We start from the raw sequence: 22,760 nt of genomic DNA on the forward strand, positions 1-22,760 counted from the left end.
CTCCTTGGGGATGTAATGTGGGCTATTTGGGAAACAGCGACAGAACTCAACTGGAGAAGAAGCCAAAAGGAGGAAGCCACAGAAAGCGGCAGAGCCTGGACTGGGAATCAGTTTCATGGATGAAAACTGTTTGAAGATAAAGTTCACTATTTGGCTTGTAAACAAGTCAAATTCCTTGGCATGAAAGATCTTTCCCTGGGAGTTCCTTGCTGATCTAGTGGTTAAGACTCTGCTGCGCTTTTACCGCTGCAGCCCAGGTTCACTTTCTGGTCTGAGAACTGAGATCCCATATTGAGTCACTGCAGTTGAAGCAAAAAAAAAAAAAAAAGGTTCCCTGAGCAACCAAGATCAGTCAGTAAAATAGGAGTTCCCATTGTGGTGCAGCGGAAACAAATCCGACTGGGAACCACGAGGTTGTGGGTTCAATCCCAGGCCTTGCTCAGTGGGTTAAGGATCCGGCATTGCCATGAGCTGTGGTGTAGGTCGCAGACGTGGCTCAGATCTGGCGTTGCTATGGCTCTAGCATAGGTTGGCAGCTAGATTAGACCCCTAGCCTGGGAACTTCTATATGCTGCAGGTGTGGCCCTAAAAAGACAAAAAAAAAAAAAAAAAAAAATCAGTCAGTAAAATGAATTTGCTCCTCCAAATTGTAATTAGTACATTAGAAAACTCTATAAGAGGAGAGGGGCTGAAAGGGCATTTCTAGCTTCCCCACTGAGAAGGCTGTTGCCAAATGCTTGACATAATCTATTTTTCTCTAAAACCGGCAACTTTAAAAATCACTGTCGTAGTCCCCGCCATGGCTCAGTGGAAACAAATCTGACTAGCATCCATGAGGACGCAGGTTCAATCTCCAGCCTTGCTCAGTGGGTTAAAGATATAGCATTGCCATGAGCTGTGGTGTAGGTCGAAGACATTCCTCGGATTCTGTGTTGCTGGGGCTGTGGTGTAGGCCAGCAGCTATAGCTCTGAATAGACCCCCTAGCCTGGGAACCTCCATATGCTATAGATGCGGCCCTGAGAAAGAAAAAAAAAAAAACAAAAAAACAAAAACAACCCTGTAAATCAAATCAAATTATCATGCTGTGTGCCTTAGACAAAAATCAAACCATCATGTGGAGTGCCTTAACCATACAGTAGTGTATGTCAATTATTTTTCAATAAAGCTAGAAAATATTTAAAAATTAAAAAGTGAGAGAGGGAGTTCCCGTCATGGCGCAGTGGTTAACGAATCCGACTAAGAACCATGAGGTTGCGGGTTCGGTCCCTGCCCTTGCTCAGTGGGTTAACGATCCGGCGTTGCCATGAGCTGTGGTGTAGGTTGCAGACGCGGCTCGGATCCCGCGTTGCTGTGGCTCTGGCGTAGGCCGGTGGCTACAGCTCCGATTGGACCCCTAGCCTGGGAACCCCCATATGCCGCGGAAGCGGCCCAAGAAATAGCAACAACAACAACAAAAAAAAAAAAAAAAAAAAAGACAAAAAAAGTGAGAGAAAATATAAAATTATACAATCAGCCAAATGTCAAAAAATTGTATGCATATACAGAATAAGTATACAAAATAAATATAATTATATAATACAAATATGTAGATATAAAAACAAAAACCAAACATCTATAGATATATATTTATATAAATATGTAAAATGAAATAGAATAGTATTGAAAAGAATATGTGAAAGTATACGAAAACAATAGCTAAGAAGGTAAAACCCAAAAATGTTAAAAATGGGAAACTATATTTAATGTCCTATGATAAACATGATGGAAAATAATGTTTATCTGTAAAGAATGTTAAAAATGGTTTCTACAGAATGATGGGAATGTGGACAATTTTAATTTTTACCCTATCTATTCTTCCAGAGTTTCTAAAAAATTTGTACAATGAGTCTAAATTACTACATACTGGGGAAAATCCTATGTTAAAATGTCCTTTTGAAGATTTGTGGTTATGATAGATTTTCTGCTATAACTGCATTCTTGTTGGTAACATCTCTTGAATCATCAATTTTTTGGGATTAAACTCTGCCTTCTGTAGTAGGAAAAAAACAACCCAGCCACAGTTATGTTTCTTACAAGCAGTGCAACTCAAATGCTTTCGTGCTTTATCATCTCACTAAGGGAACCCGGGTAGCAGGCAATCACATATCACAGGGAGACAGACTGCAGCAGCATCTTTTGTCTAATTTCTCACTAGCAGCATCTCAATTACTCTGTCTTCCCTGTGGAGAGCTGTTACGTGTGGGATGAGCCTTGGAGACAGCAGATCTGCATTTAGACCTGGGTTCTGCCACTGCCTCACTTTGGGATTGGACTTAGTTCTGAACTTGCAGAAGAGTTGGGAGTTAATCCTGAGGATTACCAAAGATAATAAACACAGAAGTACCTGGCACAGTGCCTGACACACAGTGAGTGTCCGAGAGCCATACAGTAGCTATCACTGTGTTATTAACCATGCATTGAAGGTTAAGTGTGAGCAGTTTGTGGCTGCAAATGGTCTGGCTCCTATTCCAGTGAACACGGGACATAGAGCTAGTCATCTCTATGCTTTCAAAAATGTCTCATTTTTCACTAAAATTTGATTTATTCCACGGCAAATTCTTCCCACTTTCTTTACCTGTCTCCTAACAAATCATGACCTGAACAGTTCTTACCTTAGGCAAATGCTATCTCCCCTGCTTTAATGTAATACAAGACATCATCTGCAAGACTAGTTTTAATCCCTGACCTTCCAAAGAACACTCACATTCTATGACATTTCCTATTGCACCATTAACGTGAGACTGTCTTCTCATGGCTGCATCTGACTAAGGCTGACCTCTGACCAGCCAGGAGACTCAGCGTATTACTGCTGACATAAAGGAGCCATCCACTCCTGTTATCTTACAAAGCGGGCTACGTGATTTGTCCAGGGGACTATGATTTCCAGCTGTGGGTCCTTCCTAGGTCGTGCAGGGACGGAAGGAGTGGCAGGTAACAGAAGCCAAAATATATGAACACGAACACCTCCACATATAAAATAACCGGGTAAGAAGAGATTTCTTGTCCTAGCCACTGGCAACCCAGGTCAGTTAAGGCTCAAAAGTAAAACTCGTTTAGAAAAAAAAAATTGACAAGTCTGAGAATTAAGAGAACTGACTGTAACAGGCAGCAGAGGGAGCTACGGGTTTGAAACCACTGCTGGTTTCCCCTCGATGGTGAGCATCTGGCAGCCTGCTGCCACCTGTCTCTGCGATGACACGCTCTACCGCCTATCCGAAAGGCAATCACTTCTGAGACAACTCTTCACAGGGTCGCTGGAACGAGACAGAGTGATGCACACTCTAACAGTCTTTTCTCACTTTTTATTGCCAGCACTTCCACACAGCAAAGACCTACAGACTGAAGTGGAATAAGCAACATTTTGTTCTTATTCACAAACACAAAGCAAACAGAAACATCAGACACACAAAACACCTCCCTGCGACCATCAGAATATTAGGAGGCAAAAGGAATACTTACCGCAAAAACCCCTCGAACTACCCAGCCATGGTGCTGCCGTAATGTTTTACCATACGCATTATCTTGAAAAGAAGAAAAACTCCATGAGGAACAATTTCATCAGAATTTGATGTGCTATTCATATCATGCTCTTTCGAATGTATGTAGTAGCACATTCCTATTGGATTAAAAACTTATGGAAAAAGTTGAACTACAAGATTGTATACCCCAGAAGTCCTGAGTAGGAAAAAAGGTCATATAGATTTTTTTAAAAAAGAACAACTGGTATTTCCACTTGTACTCTATGTCAAAATATCTGAACTTCAGCTTATTATCATGGTTGGAAAATTCAATGTATATAAGGAAGTAAAGAAGGAGGAAAGCATATTGGAAAATAGAGACTAAATACAATTAAAAATACACTGTAAAAATATAGAAATGCAATTCTTTGAAATGCTGAATGAGCCCGAGCCAGTCCCTCAGCTGACCTCTCCAACCATTTGTTTCTCCCTTTGTAAAATGATCTCTAAGGTCTCTTCAATTCTAACATTCTTTTTTGGGATGTCAAATGTTTGTCCCTCTGACCCTGGATATACAGTATGAAAGCTGGAAACTTTTAAAACTATTAATTGGAAAGAATGGCTTCACGTTACTAAGCTAGATATTGGTAATTGGTGAGGCCTAGTAATAAAAAGTCATTCATATTCCAGACTTTAAAGATAAAAATCTGGTTTTGTCCCAATGTGGTTTTATTTTTTTGTCTTTTTAGGGCCATGCTCGTGGCACATGGAGGTTCCCAGGCCAGGGGCTGAACTGTGGCTGTCGCTGCTGGCCACAGCCATGTGGGAGCAGAGCCGTGTCTGCGACCTACACCACAGCTCACGGCAATGCCGGACCCTTAACCCACTGAGTGAGGCCAGTGACGGAACCCACGTCCTCATGGATCCTGGTCAGGTTCATTAACCACTGAGCCACGACACGACGGGAACTCCTGTCCCAATGTGTTTTGAAAGGAGATTTAAAAGCTGCTATATAATAATTTTAATTACAAAAAAATCTGAAGAACGAGATGACTACACTTTACGCAATGGATGTGTTCCTGAAGGCTCTGAATAATTCAATATATGCAAAATTCAAAGCTGGTTTTCCCATAGGAGTAAACGCAGTCTCAGGAGACAAAACTACATCATCACACAATGTATTTATTTCAGGGCTGCGTTTTATTTTCTCAGCATCGTCTCCAACGGCCTACAGAGTGCTCGCATTCCTAAATTACAGCACGGAATACCATGGGGGTTGTTTGACCTTCATTATTTTTTACCACATCTAAATTTTATTTCAAAACCTATTCATTTTCGTGAGCTAGTTTCAGCACTGGTACAAGTACCACCGCCATTTAATCAATGTTTGGGCAATACAGTAAGATGATATGAAGATATTTTAAATTATCACAAGAGCAGCTATTAAAATAACAAAAAAAAAAAGAGACACCAAAACCACAACCTTAAGTTCCTATGCAGTAAAAAGCAGTGTGGTTCACAGAATACCACCAAAGGACATCAGGTATCTAGCTGCATTTTAGTGAGCAAAAGGGTGCTGCCATGTGGTTGTAACTTAAACACAGTCTACAATTTTTTAAGCCCTCTAGCTTTGAAATGATATAATTCTTGTCAAGTTCTATTTTTAAAATTTGTGTGTGGCTTTATTAATACTTTTAGCATACCATACTATCAATTTTATAGAACTCAAGTTTGCATAAAACAGATTATATTTCGTCTAAAAGAAGATTGTACATCTCTAATAAAAGCAGATTCTCTGGTATCTAAAGTTTTAGGAAAGGTTGAAATGCCAGCACCCAGTGTGGCGAAGCTAAAGTGGAAACGATAAAAGTCAACAGATTCAAGTGTAGAAAGGACTCTTTGAAACAGGTGAAAGGAGAACGCAAGATTAATCTTTTTTTCTCTGAAGAGTCTGAGTATACTAAGGTATCGTCAAAGATACAAATCTTCTATTTAAGTCACATTTTTTTTTTTTTTTGGTCTTTTTTCTGGGGCAGCTCCCGAGGCATGTGGAGGTTCCCAGGCTAGGGGTCTAATCGAAGCTGTAGCCGCCAGTCTATGCCAGAGCCACAGCAACACCAGATCCGAGCCATATCTGCGACCTACACCACAGCTCACGGCAATGCCAGATCCTTAACCCACTGAGCAAGGCCAGGGATGGAACCCGCAACCTCATGGTTCCTAGTCAGATTCGTTAACCACTGAGCCACAATGGGAACTCCTATTTAACCCACATTTTAAAATCTATTTGAGGAGTTCCCGTCGTGGCGCAGTGGTTAACGAATCCGACTAGGAACCATGAGGTTGCGGGTTCGGTCCCTGCCCTTGCTCAGTGGGTTAATGATCCGGCGTTGCCGTGAGCTGTGGTGTAGGTCGCAGACGCGGCTCAGATCCCGCGTTGCTGTGGCTCTGGCGTAGGCCGGCGGCTATAGCTCCGATTGGACCCCTAGCCTGGGAACCTCCATATGCCGCGGGAGCGGCCCAGAAAATAGCAAAAAGACCAAATAAATAAATAAATAAATAAATAAAATCTATTTGGTTCTCTATGGGCATGTTATCAGGGACATTTTGGATGGTATATAAGACCTTGGTGGAGAAAGGGTTGCTAGCACACCAAGTGCATAGGTAGGCAGAAAATACCAGGCAGAGCCTCTGAGGTAAATCAGCAAAACAATCAACTTTCCAACTGTCTACAGAGCCATGTGGGCTGGCATGATAGTGCACACGTCCAAGGAAGGCATCCTGAGGTGACTCACAGAGGCAAGACAGTGGGAATGCTTTCTTTCTTGTGATCCTAATCCAGGTAAGGTAAGTGCCATTAAAAATAGAGATGAAACCCAGTTCCATTACAATCTGCTGGTGGACGTCCACAATGGAACAGCTGCTGCATTCAACCAGAACTTGGTGAGAGTCTACCATACACCCCTCACTGTGCAAGGCAGCAGGGATCTTGGCCTGATTTAAACTCAAACTCCTATCTTCAGGAAATTCATGGTCTTATTTATAAGAGAGCCAGCCTTTAACAAATCATCATCATGCAAATTGTCAACTGCTATAACAGAGATCTGAATCCAGTACTCCAGGAATAGGAAGAGAGATGAATCCAGCCTGGGAGCATGTGGACAGAGAGAATTTTCCAAGGAGTCTCAAAGGCTGGGCAGGGCAGAGCGGAGGGTAGTGACCAGGACTGCAGACAGAGGAAGCTTCATGGAGCTGTGAGAGATGGTGGCCTGAAGGGGGAGCAGTTCACTAGGGCTGAAGATCACTGGGCCTAGGGCCAAAGTGTGAAGACCTTTTTATGCCAGGTCAAGAGTTCTAAACTTTCCACCAGAGGCACAGTGGTAGTTAAAAAATATATATAACACTTCCTGCTTTTTTTTCTGATTTCATAAATAATGCATGTTCATTGTTAAAAATATGGAAAATGCAAAAAGGGAAACGCTAAAGAAACCCCTAGTCATGCCTCCCGAAGATAACCGTAGAGGGCATTCAGAAGGTCTAGTCTCTTAAGCCTTTTTTCCTATGCAGATAGTAGTGTTTTCTTTTACTAAAAGTGATAATCATTCTGATTTAGAGTTACAGGAGGAAAATAAAAAGAGATCCACATTTCTTCATGGTATGCAACAAACAATTGCTCACTGCCGTCCTGTTTGTGCCTTTGGCTCCAGAACTCACCTGGCAGACAAACTGCCTGTTCATCGGGCTCTGAAGCCAGGGTTACCCCAAGTGCAGGGAGTTTATACCTTTCCTACGCTTTGCCAGTGAAGTCAGCTATTCAAAAAAAAGCCCAGAAACCCTTCTCCATGCCCTTTCTATGGGACACCAAGAAAACAAGGACGCTGTATGTCCAAATAAGAGGAGCAGCCTGGTCTAAGGAAGGCGAAGTGTTTATACAGCCGCATGACCTGTGGCCCTCATTGGGCTCTTCTAGAGGAGGCAGGTGGTCTTTGCTGCGCCTGCGCCTTGCCAAAGAGGCTCACTGGGCAAAATGTGGGCCAGATAGTCTAACAGGAGAAGAGTAGGCTGAGAATTTAGGCTGGGTCCTGACTTAAGCCTAGGAAGAACACTGCTGCAACTTAAAAGCAACAAATAGGGAGTTCCCTGTTTTGGCGAAGCGGTAATGAACCCGACTAGTATCCATGAAGATGCGGTTTTGATCCCTGGCCTCGTTCCGTGGGTTAAGGATCCAGCGTTGCACTGAGCTGTGGTGTAGGTTGCAGATATGGCTTGGATCATGCATTGCTGTGGCTGTGGCAGAGGCCAGCAGCTGCAGCTCCAATTCGACCCCTAGCCTGGAAACTTTCATATACCGCATGTGCAGCACTAAAATACATAAATATATAAATAAATGCAATAAATAAAATTCACTGAAAGAAAAGGAAAGGAAAGGAAAGGAAAAAAAAAAAAGAAAAAAGAAAAAGACTTGCCCATAGTCCTTAGTTGACTTCTAGGCCTGTAAATATCCCTGCTATGCAAGACTGCATTAATATAAGATGAAGTCTAAGCCTGACCCCTATTTTGGTTACCCACAGAAGATTAGATAATGAAATACATTAATCTTCACCATAATACCCATTCATTATCATAATGCATGTTCTATAATCTGGAAGTATTTTTGGCCTCTGAAAGACATAAATGATACCCTTCTCCCAGTTCTTCGAGATGTGTCAGTTCCTCAAAAACTGAGTCAAAATTTCTGACTAGGAAGTATTTAAGAATCACTTTGCTGAATTTTCTCCCTTTTACAAATAAAAAAACAGAAGACTCAGAGAGATAGTTTTTTGCCCAAGGTCACAAAGTTAAAAGCAATGAGAACTTGGCTCATTCATGTCACATTAAACCACTGAACAAAAACTAATGTTTATTCTCTGTGATAAAACAAAATAACAAACATGAAAAACATGCCTTCTCTCAGCCATTTCTTGAACAAAACTGGAAAAATTCTATTTATGGACACAACCCAGATCTGATTTCTTTACTGGTTAGTCAGAAACTTGCTGTGAGGTATTTAGAGATGATGCCTCAACCTGTTACAGCATCTAAATGAGAGCAACTTTTCCATTCTTGCTGGTGGATAACTATTCTGTCCAGGAACAGAATATAAGACAGTGTTTCTCTTACTGTAAATCTACAATTGGTAAGAATTTGTAAAGTTACTTTAGGGTGTAGAGAGGACAAAGGAGAGATGCAAAGCTAAGTTTTAGCAGAGAGCTTGGGAAGTAAACAAGCAAAGCCAGAAACATGGAATCAATCATTCACTAAGCTCAGGAAGTGTCAATCATCTCAGCCCTGCAAATAAACTAGGGAGTCCTAAGGCAACAATCAGCAACAAGTTTGAAAGTGAATAAGCAATGAATAAACCTGAAAATACCGAATGAAAACAGAAGTCTGTGTATAATGTGACACCACGTACCTGAGTTTAAAACATGCACTGTATTACTAGATACTTTGTGGACAAATAAATATACAGTAAAAGCATAAAACCACTCATTATTATAATGATAAACTACCAATTCAGGATGAAGATCTTCTTTGGAAGTAATAGGGTCACAAGGTGGTAGGTGGCATTGTATTTATTTGGTTAAATGGTAAATGTTTGATATAATTTAAAAACCCACCTATTTGGAAAGTACCCCAAATTCTTTATAGTGACTAAGCTATATGGATAAATGAACTGTATGGAGAAAAGCCAACTCAATAACCAGTTGACAGAGATGAAACAAGTACCCAGAGCTACAGGCTCATGCTGTGAAGAGCCCTGGAGAGGGCACGACCTGATTCACACTGCCCAGGAGTTGCGGTCAAGGTAATTACTCAGGTTAGGATTTGATGCAGAATATCTGATTATGAGCCTGACATTGTATCTCTCATACAACTCTCGTTTGTGAAAGCCTTTCATATTAAATACATAACTGAGCATCCTTTACAGTTTTTTCCCCATTCTGTGCTAGAGATCTTGGTTAGGTTAATGCTTACCTGACATTTATGGAATCATTCTGAGGTGAGGGATGTGGCCACATGCCAGCCCACTATGGGAGTAATGCTGAGCATATAACATTTAATACAATGGTGCATGAAATGGCAGAGCAATTTTTCTTCCCTTCACTTAGAAGGATGCTTTCCAAAGGCTCTTTTTGATGTGGCATCTACAAATGGAGGGCCTCAGCTACAGTGTGGACCATTAAACATATCTGCCTTGTTACCCAACTCTTGCCTTAGAATGATGTCTAGAGAATGTCAGAGGACACCAAGAGTTCAGAGCAGCTCTTGGCGTGAGAACTCCCAAAATTTCCCCTCTGCTCATCATTATAGGGGATCCAAGTGATGGCTCAAATGCCAAAGGGGGCAGTATAAAGCCCAAGGTCTCCTTCCAGATGTTGAAAACTCATTCTAGGTCACAGAACTGCAGCAATACAATGACGATACATGCATCTTCCAGCCAGTTCATAGATGTCAAGGCTTCCACTGTGTCATTGAGGACTTTTACATATCATCTCCCGAGCCACTAAGACTATACAAGTTTTATGAGCATGTATAGCATGCTTTCTTCAGCAATGTGTTCAAATTTGGGAGTGCCACAAAAGGTTTATCCTTCATTCATCCCGGCTACCTGTCTTGCTATTCCTAGGCTAGGAAAAGCTTTCAGGCATTGGAGAACCAGCCAATCATAATGAAAAAGAGGCAGAATTAACTGATGCTATGGCTAATTAATTTTAGCACCTTTATTTCTGCTTATTAAATAATCACTTAGACACAGTCAAAATTCCCAAATAATCAAAATGTAGCCTAGTGACAGGTGAGCTTCAACACCCCAGCTCTAGATGAATGGGTCTCAAACTTGAGCATGGATTAGATTCACAGGGATGACGTGTGAACACATGCATCACTGGCCCCACCTTGGGAGTTTCTGAGTCAGCTGGTGGCAGGTGGGACCTAGTTGTCTGCACTTCTAATAAGTTTCCAGGTGGTAAAGATGTTGCTGTCCTCTTCCCACTCTGAGAACCACTGATCTACATCTGAGACCCTAGGGAAGGTACTTATCCTCTCTAAACCTCAGTTTACTCACTGTAAAAGGGGCGTACTCAGAAGATTAAATGAAATGTTTACAGAGAACCTAGTGTCATGCCAACACTGGGTACTCCATAAATGGTAGCGGTAATTACAATAACTCACTCAATTTTAGAATTAAATGCAGCTAATCTGCCTATAAGATAGCACAGAAATTGCACATACCCTCTCTTTTACCTACATACCCAAGCTCCCTCATTTTAGACAATATATCAGTTCTGCTTATAAAGCCTATGATTTCAAAATGAGAAAAAAGAAGCCATTAATCCAGAAGGAATATGCATCAAGGAGCATATGGGTTCTGAACAGTTAATGTGTAAACATTTCTCATAAAACTATTTGTTTGCACAGAGCTTGCTGTGTCTGTCCGGAGGGGGTTGGTTAGGGGAGTGTTATCTCTCTACACTGAACAGTAGCAGGAAACTGGGAATCTCTACAAGCAAAGGTGATTTAAATCATGAAAAGTTCTGAGCAAAGGCTGAGCGTCAGGATGAAAATCTCAAATGTATGGTCCCTTTTCCTTTCTGCTGAAACAGTCCACAGGGGAAGAGAGGGAAGGAGAAGCTGAGACTGGCTGTGATTATTTCAGTTCTGAAGCAGCATTCACCCTTCGAGCTGCCTCTCTTTTCACAATGTCAACATCTCTAGGCCCAGTTCCCAAATTATGTAAAAGGGAGGGGAGGAAAAGGAGCAGAATGAGGGATGAGGGAAGGGCAGAAAGGTTATATCCTCAACTTCCTCTACCTCCAAGAGACAAAGCTTTTCTTTTTGGCTGCTAGTGGCTGGGTTCTAGTCCATCCCAGCTCCACTAGAAGAGTCACGAGATTAGCATCCCCCACTTCCCCTCACACAGACAGCCACTACACAGCAACAGCATCCTGTGTAATGTGGAGTCCGCCAGGCACAGAGTGCTGAATCCCATATCATCTGCATTTCCTGCAAGGGGCAGAGTCTTCCTCCAATGGAACTTTCTCATATTAAGAAGTTAGTCTGGACAGAAAATTTGGCCTAGGCAACTGAGCTTTGCAAACTCTCCATTTGTGATTCGGGACAAATAAGCCCCATTTTCTGCCAGGTTATTAACTTTGTATGTCATGATAAAAATACAAACAATAATAGAAGCTAACTTCTATTAAGTGCTTATTATGAACCAATTTTTTTTTTAATTGCTCTTGCTTCTTTTCCATGTGTCTCACCACTGTTGCACAGATCCATACACTGAATGGATTTCAGACAAGGCATTCTTTATTTTTTTTTGTCTTTTTTGCCTTTCTAGGGCTGCATCTGCAGCATATGGAGGTTCCCAGGCTAGGGGTCTAATCGGAGTTACTGCTGTCAGCCTACGCCAGAGCCACAGCAATGCCAGATCTGAGCCACATCTGCGACCTACACCACAGCTCTTGGCAACGCCAGATCCTTAACCCACGGAGTGAGGCCAGGGATTGAACCCACAACCTCATGGTTCCCAGTCAGATTCATTTCCACCGTGCCACGATGGGAACTCCATGAACCAGTTTTCTAAACTTTCCACATGCATAAACCTATTTAATCTTTACAACAATCTTATTAGGGAAATCAAATCATCACTCCCATTTTATAGATGAGGAAACAGAGGCAGAGAAAAGTTCAGTCAATTGCTTAAGGGCACAATACCATTCGCTGGTGAAACCTGAGAGGCCAAGATCTTAATCTCTCCACAAAGCCGTAAAGTTTGGTAGATGCTTCAGCGGGTCCTAACAGTCACGGTGAGTCTAACTTTGAGTCCTGAAATCAGGACACAAAGGGCAGAATATAACTGACACTGCCCTGGAAACTCAGGGATGGATGAGAAACTCCAAAATGCAGGCAGCTCAGGGATGGTAGAGACTTTTGTGGAAGAAATGAAGGCTCTGGAAGCAGGGATCCCAAAGTGACACTGCTCCAGATCTTTTGTGGTCTTAGCATATCTCTAAATCTTGCAGAATTTCAATCACCTAACTTATAAAAATAGACTGATGTGAGGACTAGGTTGTCTGAATTTTTAATACAGTATTACAGAAATAACACCTTTTATTGTTTCATGGCACTTCAGCTAGTTTCCAGACAGGGAAGCCTGAGAAAATCATGAGAGGGCAGGATCCCTCAGGGCTCATGACCCAGAGGGAGGACAGACAAAAGGAAGAACCCACCCCTGACCCTGATAAAATTCTGCTGTGAACACTGGCTCCTCCTTCCCAACAGAAGCATCTAATTCATTCACTTCACTATTTATAATCACGGCTGCTTCGAGTGTGACCATGTGCTTCTCTACAACATAACAATACAGGGCTTCAAAACACATGGAATTTCATTCCCACCCACGCACCCGCCAGTGCCTCAATGCTCATCCTGGAAGGATTTCCTAAGTGAGAGCTCAGTCACTTTGTTAGGAGCACCACAAGGACGCTTCCAAGTCCTCAATGTTTTCCAAAAATGGCCTGACAGATGCAATGAACCATGCATCCCTCCACCCACCCACCCATGTTTATTAATAAGCACCTTCAACATTCCAGGCGCTGCATTAAGTGCTAGAGACAGAGGGCCATCTCCTTTGACCAAGGCCTTCATCCTAGTTTCAACCTGAGGAGCACGGGATGATGCCCAACCCTTCCTTTCACTTCAGAGCAGATTCCCAGGGATCCCCCTCCCTTTTACTGCCTCCAAAACTAGCTTCCATTTGGATATTGATTTTAGAGAACTACACAGTATAATTTAGGAAGAACTAATGTCTTAAAAATAGTAGGTTTTCCTATTAAGATTAAGAGAGAGCTCGCTATTAATTTAGCTCTTTTTTAAAGATATACTGATTTTTAATAAGTTAGATCTAGATTACTAGGTCACTATCTCAGGGTTCTTTTTTAACAAAGCATATACGAAACATCATCATCATAATAAACATTAGTAAGAATGAAGTAGAAAAAAAATCAAGTCTTGAAAAGCAGACCCTGTCTCCTCCACCAGGGGTCTCCATTTCACACTGCAGTCAATCAACCAATCAACATGTAAAGAACACTCACTCAGGGCTGTCTGGATGTCCTTTTCTCCATTTTTCACTTCTGTCAAAAAGCCCTTCAAAAATTTGAGACCTCTAAAACAAAAAAGAAGAAACATAATTTTCAAAATTCACTCATATTAAATGGGTATATAGAAATGACATTAGCTTCTTTTTAAGAGTATCTTAGGTCAAGTCACATAGCAGTCCTCTCTGAGTTTCTTCCCTGTCATTTCCCTTTAGCTTTCTCTAGACCTTTCTTATCTGAAATACCAAAACAGTGGTTTTCAAAATGTAGTCCCAGGACCAGAGGCTTTAGCATCACCTGGGAACTTGTCAGAAATGCAAAATTGGGAAGCCTCATTCCAGATTTACTGACTTAGAAACTCTGAGTTTCGAGTGGCGCAATTTCTGTTTTTTTCAAATAAGCCCTCCAGGTGATTGTGGTGCCACTAAAGTTTGTGATCCACTGACTTAAAGACAAACCAATCAACTGCATTGTCTTTTATGATACCAATCTTATATATTCTATTAACAATGCTTCTCACCATCAAGATGGAGGCAAAAAAAAAGGTGGTGCTCTATTCACTAGGTCTTTATACAGCTGAGTTACAGCTGTCCCTCAAAAGCAGTCTCCTTTGTATAGCAATTGATTTTGGAGGCAACATTTCAACTAAGCGGGATTTTAACTGCTGCCCCACCCCAGCTGCCTTACCTCTTCAGCCACAAGAGGGCTTCTGTAGCTGAGTTCCGAACCTGGGCTACGTCGGCTTCCACTTCATGCAGCACTATCTTTTGGAGGGTGGTAAACTCTTCCTTGTTGGTAATATACTTCTGATTTACCTTCTGCAAGAAAAGGAGGGAAACAATCTTAGGTTAAAAATGTTAAAGCTGGACTTCCCCGGTGGCTAAAGGATAAGGATCTGATGTTGTCACTACTGTGGCTTGGGTCACTGCTGTATGCAGATTCAATTGCTGGCCTGGAAACTTCCACATGCTGTGGGCTCGGCCAAAAAAAAAAAAAGTCTCTGTCACCTTCCTTATGGTTTCAAAGTAATGGGTTTTATTTGTTTGCAAGTTTTTATGAGGCTTATGCTAGAATTAAATATTCTAAGGGTTTAAAAGCACTGTTGTTAAAGTATTTTTTTCTGTGAGAAATGTTCTTACGGCTGGCCTGTGCTTTTCATGCTGAGTAAAAAAGTCAAGAGTTATTTGTCTCTGAATGAGATTTCATGCAACTCCTCCCTCTAAATATACAGGGACACAAAGATAAGCCAGTATATTCACCTTAATATTTCCAACTAGATCCATTTTAACAGGAGCAAACACCGTGGGGCCAAGTTTGTCTACAAGAAAAGAATGAAAACATCTTTGAAGAAGGGATTTTTTTTCAAGTGGAAAATAAGTTTTATAGCAACAATGAATTAAACAGATTTACTACCCCCCACAAACTTTAATTTTTTGCTTTTAAATCACTTTCTAAACATAAGCTTGAAAGCTTTCTAGGACACCGTTACTGCTTTCTTCTACTAGTCTGCTCTCAAGTGAGTAACTATAATACAGCCCTAGGGGCAGGTGAAGATAACTTTATAAGTCTGAATGCATATTGTAATCCTTAGGGCTGCATTGTCCAATATGGTAGCCACTAGATGTGTGGCTACTGAGCACGTGCAATGTACCCTATTCCAAACTGAAATGTTCTGTTAGTGTAAACACATACCAGATTTCAAAGACTTAGTGCCAAAAAACAAAATTATCTCATTACTGACTCGTTTACATTGATTCCATGTTGAGATGATATTTTGGATATACCAAGTTAGATAAAATACATTATTAAAATTAGTTTTATCTGTTTTGCTTTACTATTTTAATGTGCTTGCTAGAAAATTTTAAATTACATATGTAGCTTGAATATTTTTGCGGCATAGGGCAACTAAAAACTAACACAAAAGGGTACAAAGAGAAAATTTAACAAAATTCTAAAAAATACATGACTTAACCAAAAGAAAGACAGAAACAAAGATAAGGAGCTAAAAAGTCAAAAGAAGAAATAAAATAGAATACTAAAAAAATAACTGATAAATTGGCTAGAAATCAAGAAAGGAATAAAGAAAGGAACAAAGAACAGATGAGAAAAACAGAAAATAAATAGCAAGAAGGGAGAAATCCACTGCAGGCTTAAATACACCCAAATGATGTAATTTATTACACTAATGAAGTATACAGGGAAAAAACATAACAATTTCAATAAATATAAAAATTACATTTTGTAAAATTAACTCATTCATGATTGTAAAAAAACAATTCAATGTACAAAAGTCAACTGCATCTATATGCTATTAATGAACAATTGGAAAATGAAATACTTTTTTATGATAGCATAAGAAAACTATAAAATCCCCAAATTTATTCCTAACAATAGATGTACAGGACCTCCACCCTCTGTAAAATGTGGTTAAAGACGACCTCGGTAAATAGAGAGCTGTAACAGCACACCCATGAGCTGAAGACTCGATGCTGTTTAAGACGTCAACGTCCTACCAATTAGTTTACAGATTCAACGTAATCTTAATTAAAATCTTAACAGGCTATTTAATAGAAACTGAAAAGTTAAAATTTATATGGACATATAAAGGAGCCAGAATTGCCAAAACATCTTGGAAAAAAGGAACACAATTGGAAGACTTATATTCCAAGGCTGATTTTTAGCCTTACTATAGAGGCACAATAATTAAGATACTGTACTATCAGGATAAGGAAAAACCAACAGATCATTAAAACAGAAGACAGTCCAGAAACAGACCCACATTTATAGGGTCACTTAGTTTTCAAAAAGCTGCCAAATTAATGTAAAAGGGAAAAGATGCTTTTTCAACAAATGGTTCTTAAACAACCATATATATGGAAAAAAAGAAAAGAATCCCAACCCTTACCTCACACCACATACAAGAATTAATTCAAGATGAATCATTAATATAAACACAAAATCAAAGCTAAAGAGTATAGACGACAACACAGGAGACTATCTTCATGACCTTGGGGATAGCAAAGATTTCTTAGGACACTGAAAGCATTAACTACAAAAGAAATAAAATAGATAAATTGGATTTAATGAAAATTAAAAACGCTGCTCTTCAAAAGACATCATTAAGAAAATACATGAGCAAGCCATAGTCTGGGGGAAAATACTCAGAGCAAGTATGTCTACAATGAAATGTTATTCAGAACATACGAAGAACTATTGCAACTCTATAATAAAGAGAAAATTAGCCAACTTTTAAAAATGGATTAAAGATTTGAACAGATTTCACAATGGAAGAGATAGCAATGGCCAATAATTGTATGAAAAAGTACTCAACATCATTAGTCATCAGGGAAATGCAAATTAAAGTCACAACAAGATACCACCAAACACACAGGAATGGCCAAAATCAAATATACTGACACCAGCAAGTGCTAGTGAGAATATGAAGCAACCAGAATACTCATACACTGCTGTTGGAAATGCACAAGGTGTAAGCACTTTTTATGAAATTAAATACATAAACATATAAATCAACAATTCCACTAAGTATTTACTCAAGAAAAATGAAAATATGTACCACAGACACAAAAATCTTCAAGTAATTTTACTTAAAATAGCTCCAAACAAGAAACTACACAAATGTCTATCAGTAGAAGAATGAATAAACAAACTGCAGTATAATCACTTAAAAGAATACTAATCAGCAGGAAAAAGGAATGAGCTACCAAAGCATGTAACAAAGATGAAGAAAACATACTGGGAGGAAAAGCCAGACACAAAAGAGTACCTTACATGACTCCATCTATATGAAATTTTAAAACAGGCAAAATGAATCTATGGTGACAGAAATCAGTATGGTGGCCTTGGGCTGGGTGATAGGTTGGGGACTGACTGGTACAGGGAACATTCTAGGGTGATGAAAACATTCTCTGTCTTGATAGAGGTGTGGACTACACAGGTAGACGCATTTGTCAAAACTCACTGAGTCTTAATAATTAAGTTCTATGCAAAGTATACCTCCATTTAAAAAAAGATACATAGCTAAAAGAATTATATAGCAAATTTCAATACACTAGCAATTCCTGGTGTTACTGACTCCATAAAAAGTAATTTAAATTTATATACATAATTCTTAAAAATCTCAAAAAAAAAGTTTTAGCTGGTGAAATTTTTTTTTCATAGTACTTGAAGATCTGTTCAACTACGTTCACTTTGGCTCTTAAGTATGATTTCTAGAAAACAGAATTCCCCCTTTTTCATTAAACAACGCTGAGATTGCTATTTAATCACAGTCAGAGATGAAACGGAAATATGCAGCAATGATTAAGATCACACAGTTCTAACCGCATGTGGAAGAGGTGGGTAAGAAGTGTCATCTCATAGTTCAGGATATTTCTACTAAAAAATAACTGCAGTGTAACAGATTCTAGATACTTATACATTTAAGGCAAATCCAGCAATCTTACCTAATACTGGAACCACAGCATAACATGATGCTAAGAATGCTTCTGTGGGAATGCCACTGTCTTCCAGAAGTTCAATGTCACTAAAGCTAAACAATTTGGTGATACAGAGGAGGAAAGATTAAAAATACAACATCAGCATCCTCTGCAGTTTGGAGGTAGCTGTAAAATAACTGCCCCTTTGTGGGTCAAATCCTTTAGCCTGATTTCACAAGTATGCCCCAGTGATTTTTTCCATTATCATACGGTCTAATAAAATCATTTTCTAAAGATAATCCACCAACACAAGCTAAAATTTGTCAAGAGGTATACTCTGACAATCCAACTCCTTCTGATCCACTGCTTCAGACAAGGTGAAGAGAGGAAAGCGGACACTTGGAATGCCACATTCTCTACTGTTAGAACATACCACCAGCTGAAAGGAACACCAGGACTGACGTTGCAGAAGGAAAGCTGGTATCCAACTGTCAGTGATTTTAGAGTACAGAATACCTGGTGTTCATGGTACTAAAGAAAGTTGGGATAACTTCTTGGCCTTCTTCCCAGTGGGGTTCTGGAGAGCTGCGTGAGGAGTGTGATTCAGGCTGCACCAAGCTGCTGTCATGATTTCCCAGGTTTTCCTCTCCATCTTCCTTCATCATTTCACCTTGGACCGCAAAGTAGAAGATACTTGTTACTAACCTATTCGTTTATTATAAAGATTAAAATATACATTCACTGTTAGACATTTCTAACACAGAAAAGTGTCCAGAAAGAAAAATCAGTGAAACACCATACTTACACACACACAAATAAAACTGGGTTTAAACAGAGGCCGAGTTTCATCCTGCTTGTTTTCACAGAATGGTGTATCATGAATATTTTCACTGTCATTCAATACCCTTCAAAAACATGATTTTAGTGGTCATGCAACACTGCATCATGCTTATAGGGAGGGCATCTGGGTGGTTTCTAAAATGTTAATAATACAAATAGAGTGGATCCCCATTATTAGTGCATTCTGTATTTGTGGATTTCCCTACTTGCTGAAGTTTATTTGTAATACTAGTCAATCAATACTTGTGGCTTTTTTTTTTTTTTTTTTTGTCTTTTTCGGTCCATACCTGCAGCATGTGGAAGCTCCCAGGCTAGGGGTCAAATCGGAGCTGCAGCTGCTAACCTACACCACAGCCACAGCAATGCCAGATTCGAGCCACATCTGTGACCTATACCACTGCTCACAGCAATGCTGGATCCTTAACCCACTGAGCAAGGCCAGGGACTGAACCCATACATAGCCTCACGGATACTAGTCAGGTTGTTACCACTGAGCTACAAGGGGAACTCCATTTGTGGCACTTCTGCAGTCATTTGCGGACATGTGCAGACTGGTGAAAACATTTGAATTACTTGATACAAGTGTTCCCAGCTGATGTCAAACACGGTGATGTCTGCCTTCTTGTTCCAACCTTCATAGTGTGCACAAATGTGTTTATTTAGTGCCATGTTTTTGCATTTTGTTGTTGATTTTGCTGTTTAAAAGGACCTTCAAAGATAATGCTATCTTGTATTCCTAAGCACAAGAAAGCTGTGATGTGCCTTATGGAGAAAGTCCATGTGTTATATAAGCTTATATAAGACAAGCTTCATTCAAGCATGAGTTATAGTGCTGTTGGCCATGGGTTTGATGTTAATGAATCAACAATAGGTATTAAACAAGGTATCTTTAGAAAGAAACACACATAAAACAACATTATGTACTGATCAGTTGTTGAAAATGCGAAGAGAGGCTTGTACGAACCTAGCCATGTATTTCTCCTAGGAGCAACATTCAGTATTTGAATAATAATGAAAATTAACTGTAATGTCATAAAGGACATCCCTGTCCACAGATATTTGTCCTTATGTCTGACTATTTCCTAAGGACAAATTCCTAGAAGAAAATTACTGGGTCAAATAAATAACAGGACTCTTCTAACAGAATTTCTTCTGTCTTTATTATCTACTCAAGGAATAAGACTTTAGCAACATATGTACTGTTTGCTGCAGATGAGCAGTTATGAAAACGCATCTTCTTTTTCCTCAACTCGCCAGAGGAGATGAAGATGAAACTTTAAAAAAAAAATTATTTTCAAAATATATTTTACACACAACACAATTATGGGTGTCATGGATTGATCTGAAGTTAGTTTTAGTGGTTAGAGCCAATGAAATTAGTATATTCAAAAGGGAGCATTTTCAACTACAAGCTATTACCTGAAATTTGGGAAACTGGCTTAAAATCTGATGGTGGTTGCTGAATTCTGAGACCCTCAGGCCTCACCAGAAACCAGGAGGATGGGAAGTGAACCCCCATAATTTGACCAGACTCTTAAGTCTCACCCCAGAGCCTATGTTCCAAGGACTTTGAAATTCAGAGTGGAAGGCCAGTGTCATAACTCTCTAAAAAGTCAGCCGGGACAGCTACAGCTCACAGAAGCCCATAAACATCAGCTAAGAACAGTGAGTGCGAAAATTCCTCTTCCCTGTTCCTTTCCAACCAGGGGTCAGATGAGACGGCAGAATGCTGTCAAGTGACCGTGTTATCTAACCTCAGGAGCTAGCTGGCATGCTGTCTTGAGGTCACACTCCATCAAGTGTCACATCATGGATAATGAATCAAACCCTCAAAATTCTTTAGTCAATGCCTTGCTTCAGGCCTTTTTGGTTTTTACCTGTTATATTATCGTCTGTAGTTTCTTCACTTGATAAGCTGCAATCTGTTTCTGCAGGTTTCAAACATAAGGAGCTCTTGTTTTTCATTAGGATTTCTTCATCATCGTTTATTTCCATATTCACAGATCCATTTTCACAACTGTTTAATTCCATTTGCCTGAAATTTTTTAAAAGGAAAAAATCCAAAAAGTCCAATTATTTGGTCATAAATAGACTGCACAGTTAGATCTTATTCTGAGAGATGGAGGAAGGGTTCACAATTACCAATTCCATTCAACACTGATGACCAGACGGATTTGTTAAATCAAGCCAAAGCTCTCACCAGCCTGCCTCACAGGCGGTTATCTTCCTGTGTTGGGAGCAGGCTTGTCTCCAGACCGAAGTTCAGAAACCAAAGAGCCACTCAAGGCTCTTCACAGCACCCTCAACTGACTCATCCGTCCTGCTCCCCGCCAGCAACAGGAAATAGGCATTGACAGCTCTTTGGTTTTCAATCAGTTTTTCTACAGGTACCACCACACATTTTACACTTTTCTCACTTTCCTCAGCTTCTCCCTGGGAGGTTTTTTTTCTCTTTTCAGCTCTCAAATTACCAGCCACTTCCATTTGTTTGCCTAGCAGTGAGCTGTCTAGAAGCCACAAGCTGTGGTCCGGGAAGACAGGAAAAACCGAGGAGGACAGGGTACCTCAAGGATTTGCTGCTCTTTTGGGTAACAGAAAATGCTATTGTAACATGCAAGTGGAATAGCTGAGTCTGTTAAAGGGACAATCGTAACATTTTCTTCTAATAAGAATAAAGGGGAAAAGGTCCAAGCTATGTGGTGACTCCAGGAAAAGCATTTTTTAAAAAGAAACACTGTATTTCAACTTGGCAATTAAAAATATAGGAGTATACTGATGAGATACCTCAAAAGAAAAAAAAAATCTAAAAAGATGCTCCTAGTAAAAATATTTGGAACAGGAGAAAAGCATTAACCAAAGTGGAGAAGAATCCTTGTACTAAAGAGGCAAACAACACTATTTAGAGAAATGAAATATTAAATAGTAATCTGAAAGGACAAATACATGGACTATCAAAATATGTGAATGCCTCCATGAAATAATAACTGAACAAAGACCCCAAATAATAGGAACATAACTGTGTAAATATGTCATTTTCTTCAACAGTTCAAGATTTTGATATTAAGTTCTTTTCCCAACCTGTAAAGCTACCTAAGGGTTTTATTTTTAAGCAAAAGAAAACGGCACTGTCTTTTCTGGATAAAAGCACACCAATCAATGTTCAGTTCCTCCACAAGAGAGGAAGTACTAACACTCGCACACCAGAAATTACTAGAGTCATTCGATGGGTGAGGTTCATACCCTGGGGAAAACACAAACATCCTTCCTAGTAGTCAGGGCCGAATCAAAGGTCTGCATGGCTTTAGGCTCACCCAAAAGAGGAAAATCAGTTACTGTCACCCTCTGGTATCATCTCAAATCATCAGAAAAACCACCATATGATAAAACTTTTCTTTAGAAAAAAAGGAATACCGATATCCTTATCTTATATTTTTAGAAAGAAGAAAAAAAAATGTTACTGTACCTTTCCAATGAATTATGAATCGGTACAATAGGATGTTTCATCTTTAAAAGAAGCAAAGAAATGAAGTTTACATGTTAAACTTCCAATAGAGCATAAGTAGAGTTTTATCACATATGAAAGTTATTAATATGATCATAACATACACTGCCCCACTCCCAAGGAACAATTTTAGGTTCTCCCAAAAGAAGGAAGTCTTTGATCCCAACCAGTCTTTAAGAGTTATTCAAATAAGGGTAACTCAAACTTCTAAGAAAAAGGAAGATGGTTTTTCAAGGGCCTAATTACAATATTCAAACCCTTGGTGGTTGGCTTTCTTGTAATTAGAGTTACGCTCATTAAACAGTAATACATACCAAACTAATACAGCACTGTATTAAA

The 22,760-nt window shown here is 39.7% G+C and overlaps 1 protein-coding gene across 4 annotated transcripts in view; it reads right to left on the reverse strand.

Annotated features, from left to right (window-relative positions):
- The window catches only part of PLEKHA8 (pleckstrin homology domain containing A8), a 60,102-nt gene that overhangs the window by 9,477 nt on the left and 27,865 nt on the right, over positions 1–22,760 (reverse strand). For 3 of the 4 annotated variants that reach the window (XM_005673281.3, XM_085005626.1, XM_085005625.1), the window contains exons 6-13: positions 22,383–22,423; positions 20,797–20,954; positions 18,596–18,749; positions 18,107–18,192; positions 14,903–14,961; positions 14,331–14,461; positions 13,641–13,711; positions 3,500–3,561 (exon numbers count right to left, since the gene is read on the reverse strand). In XM_005673281.3, coding sequence (XP_005673338.1) covers positions 3,500–3,561; positions 13,641–13,711; positions 14,331–14,461; positions 14,903–14,961; positions 18,107–18,192; positions 18,596–18,749; positions 20,797–20,954; positions 22,383–22,423 — 762 coding nt within the window. Of the gene's footprint in view, positions 1–1,519; positions 3,380–3,499; positions 3,562–13,640; positions 13,712–14,330; positions 14,462–14,902; positions 14,962–18,106; positions 18,193–18,595; positions 18,750–20,796; positions 20,955–22,382; positions 22,424–22,760 lie in introns of those variants that run through there. The other variant, XM_013985757.3, reaches the window with a different exon arrangement.

This window comes from Sus scrofa, chromosome 18 (genome assembly GCF_054392235.1).
Source record: "Sus scrofa isolate SSC_HxYL_T2T_F1_AM1 chromosome 18, Sscrofa_HxYL_maternal_Yorkshire_Landrace_v2.0, whole genome shotgun sequence".
Classification (NCBI taxonomy): Eukaryota; Metazoa; Chordata; class Mammalia; order Artiodactyla; family Suidae; genus Sus; species Sus scrofa.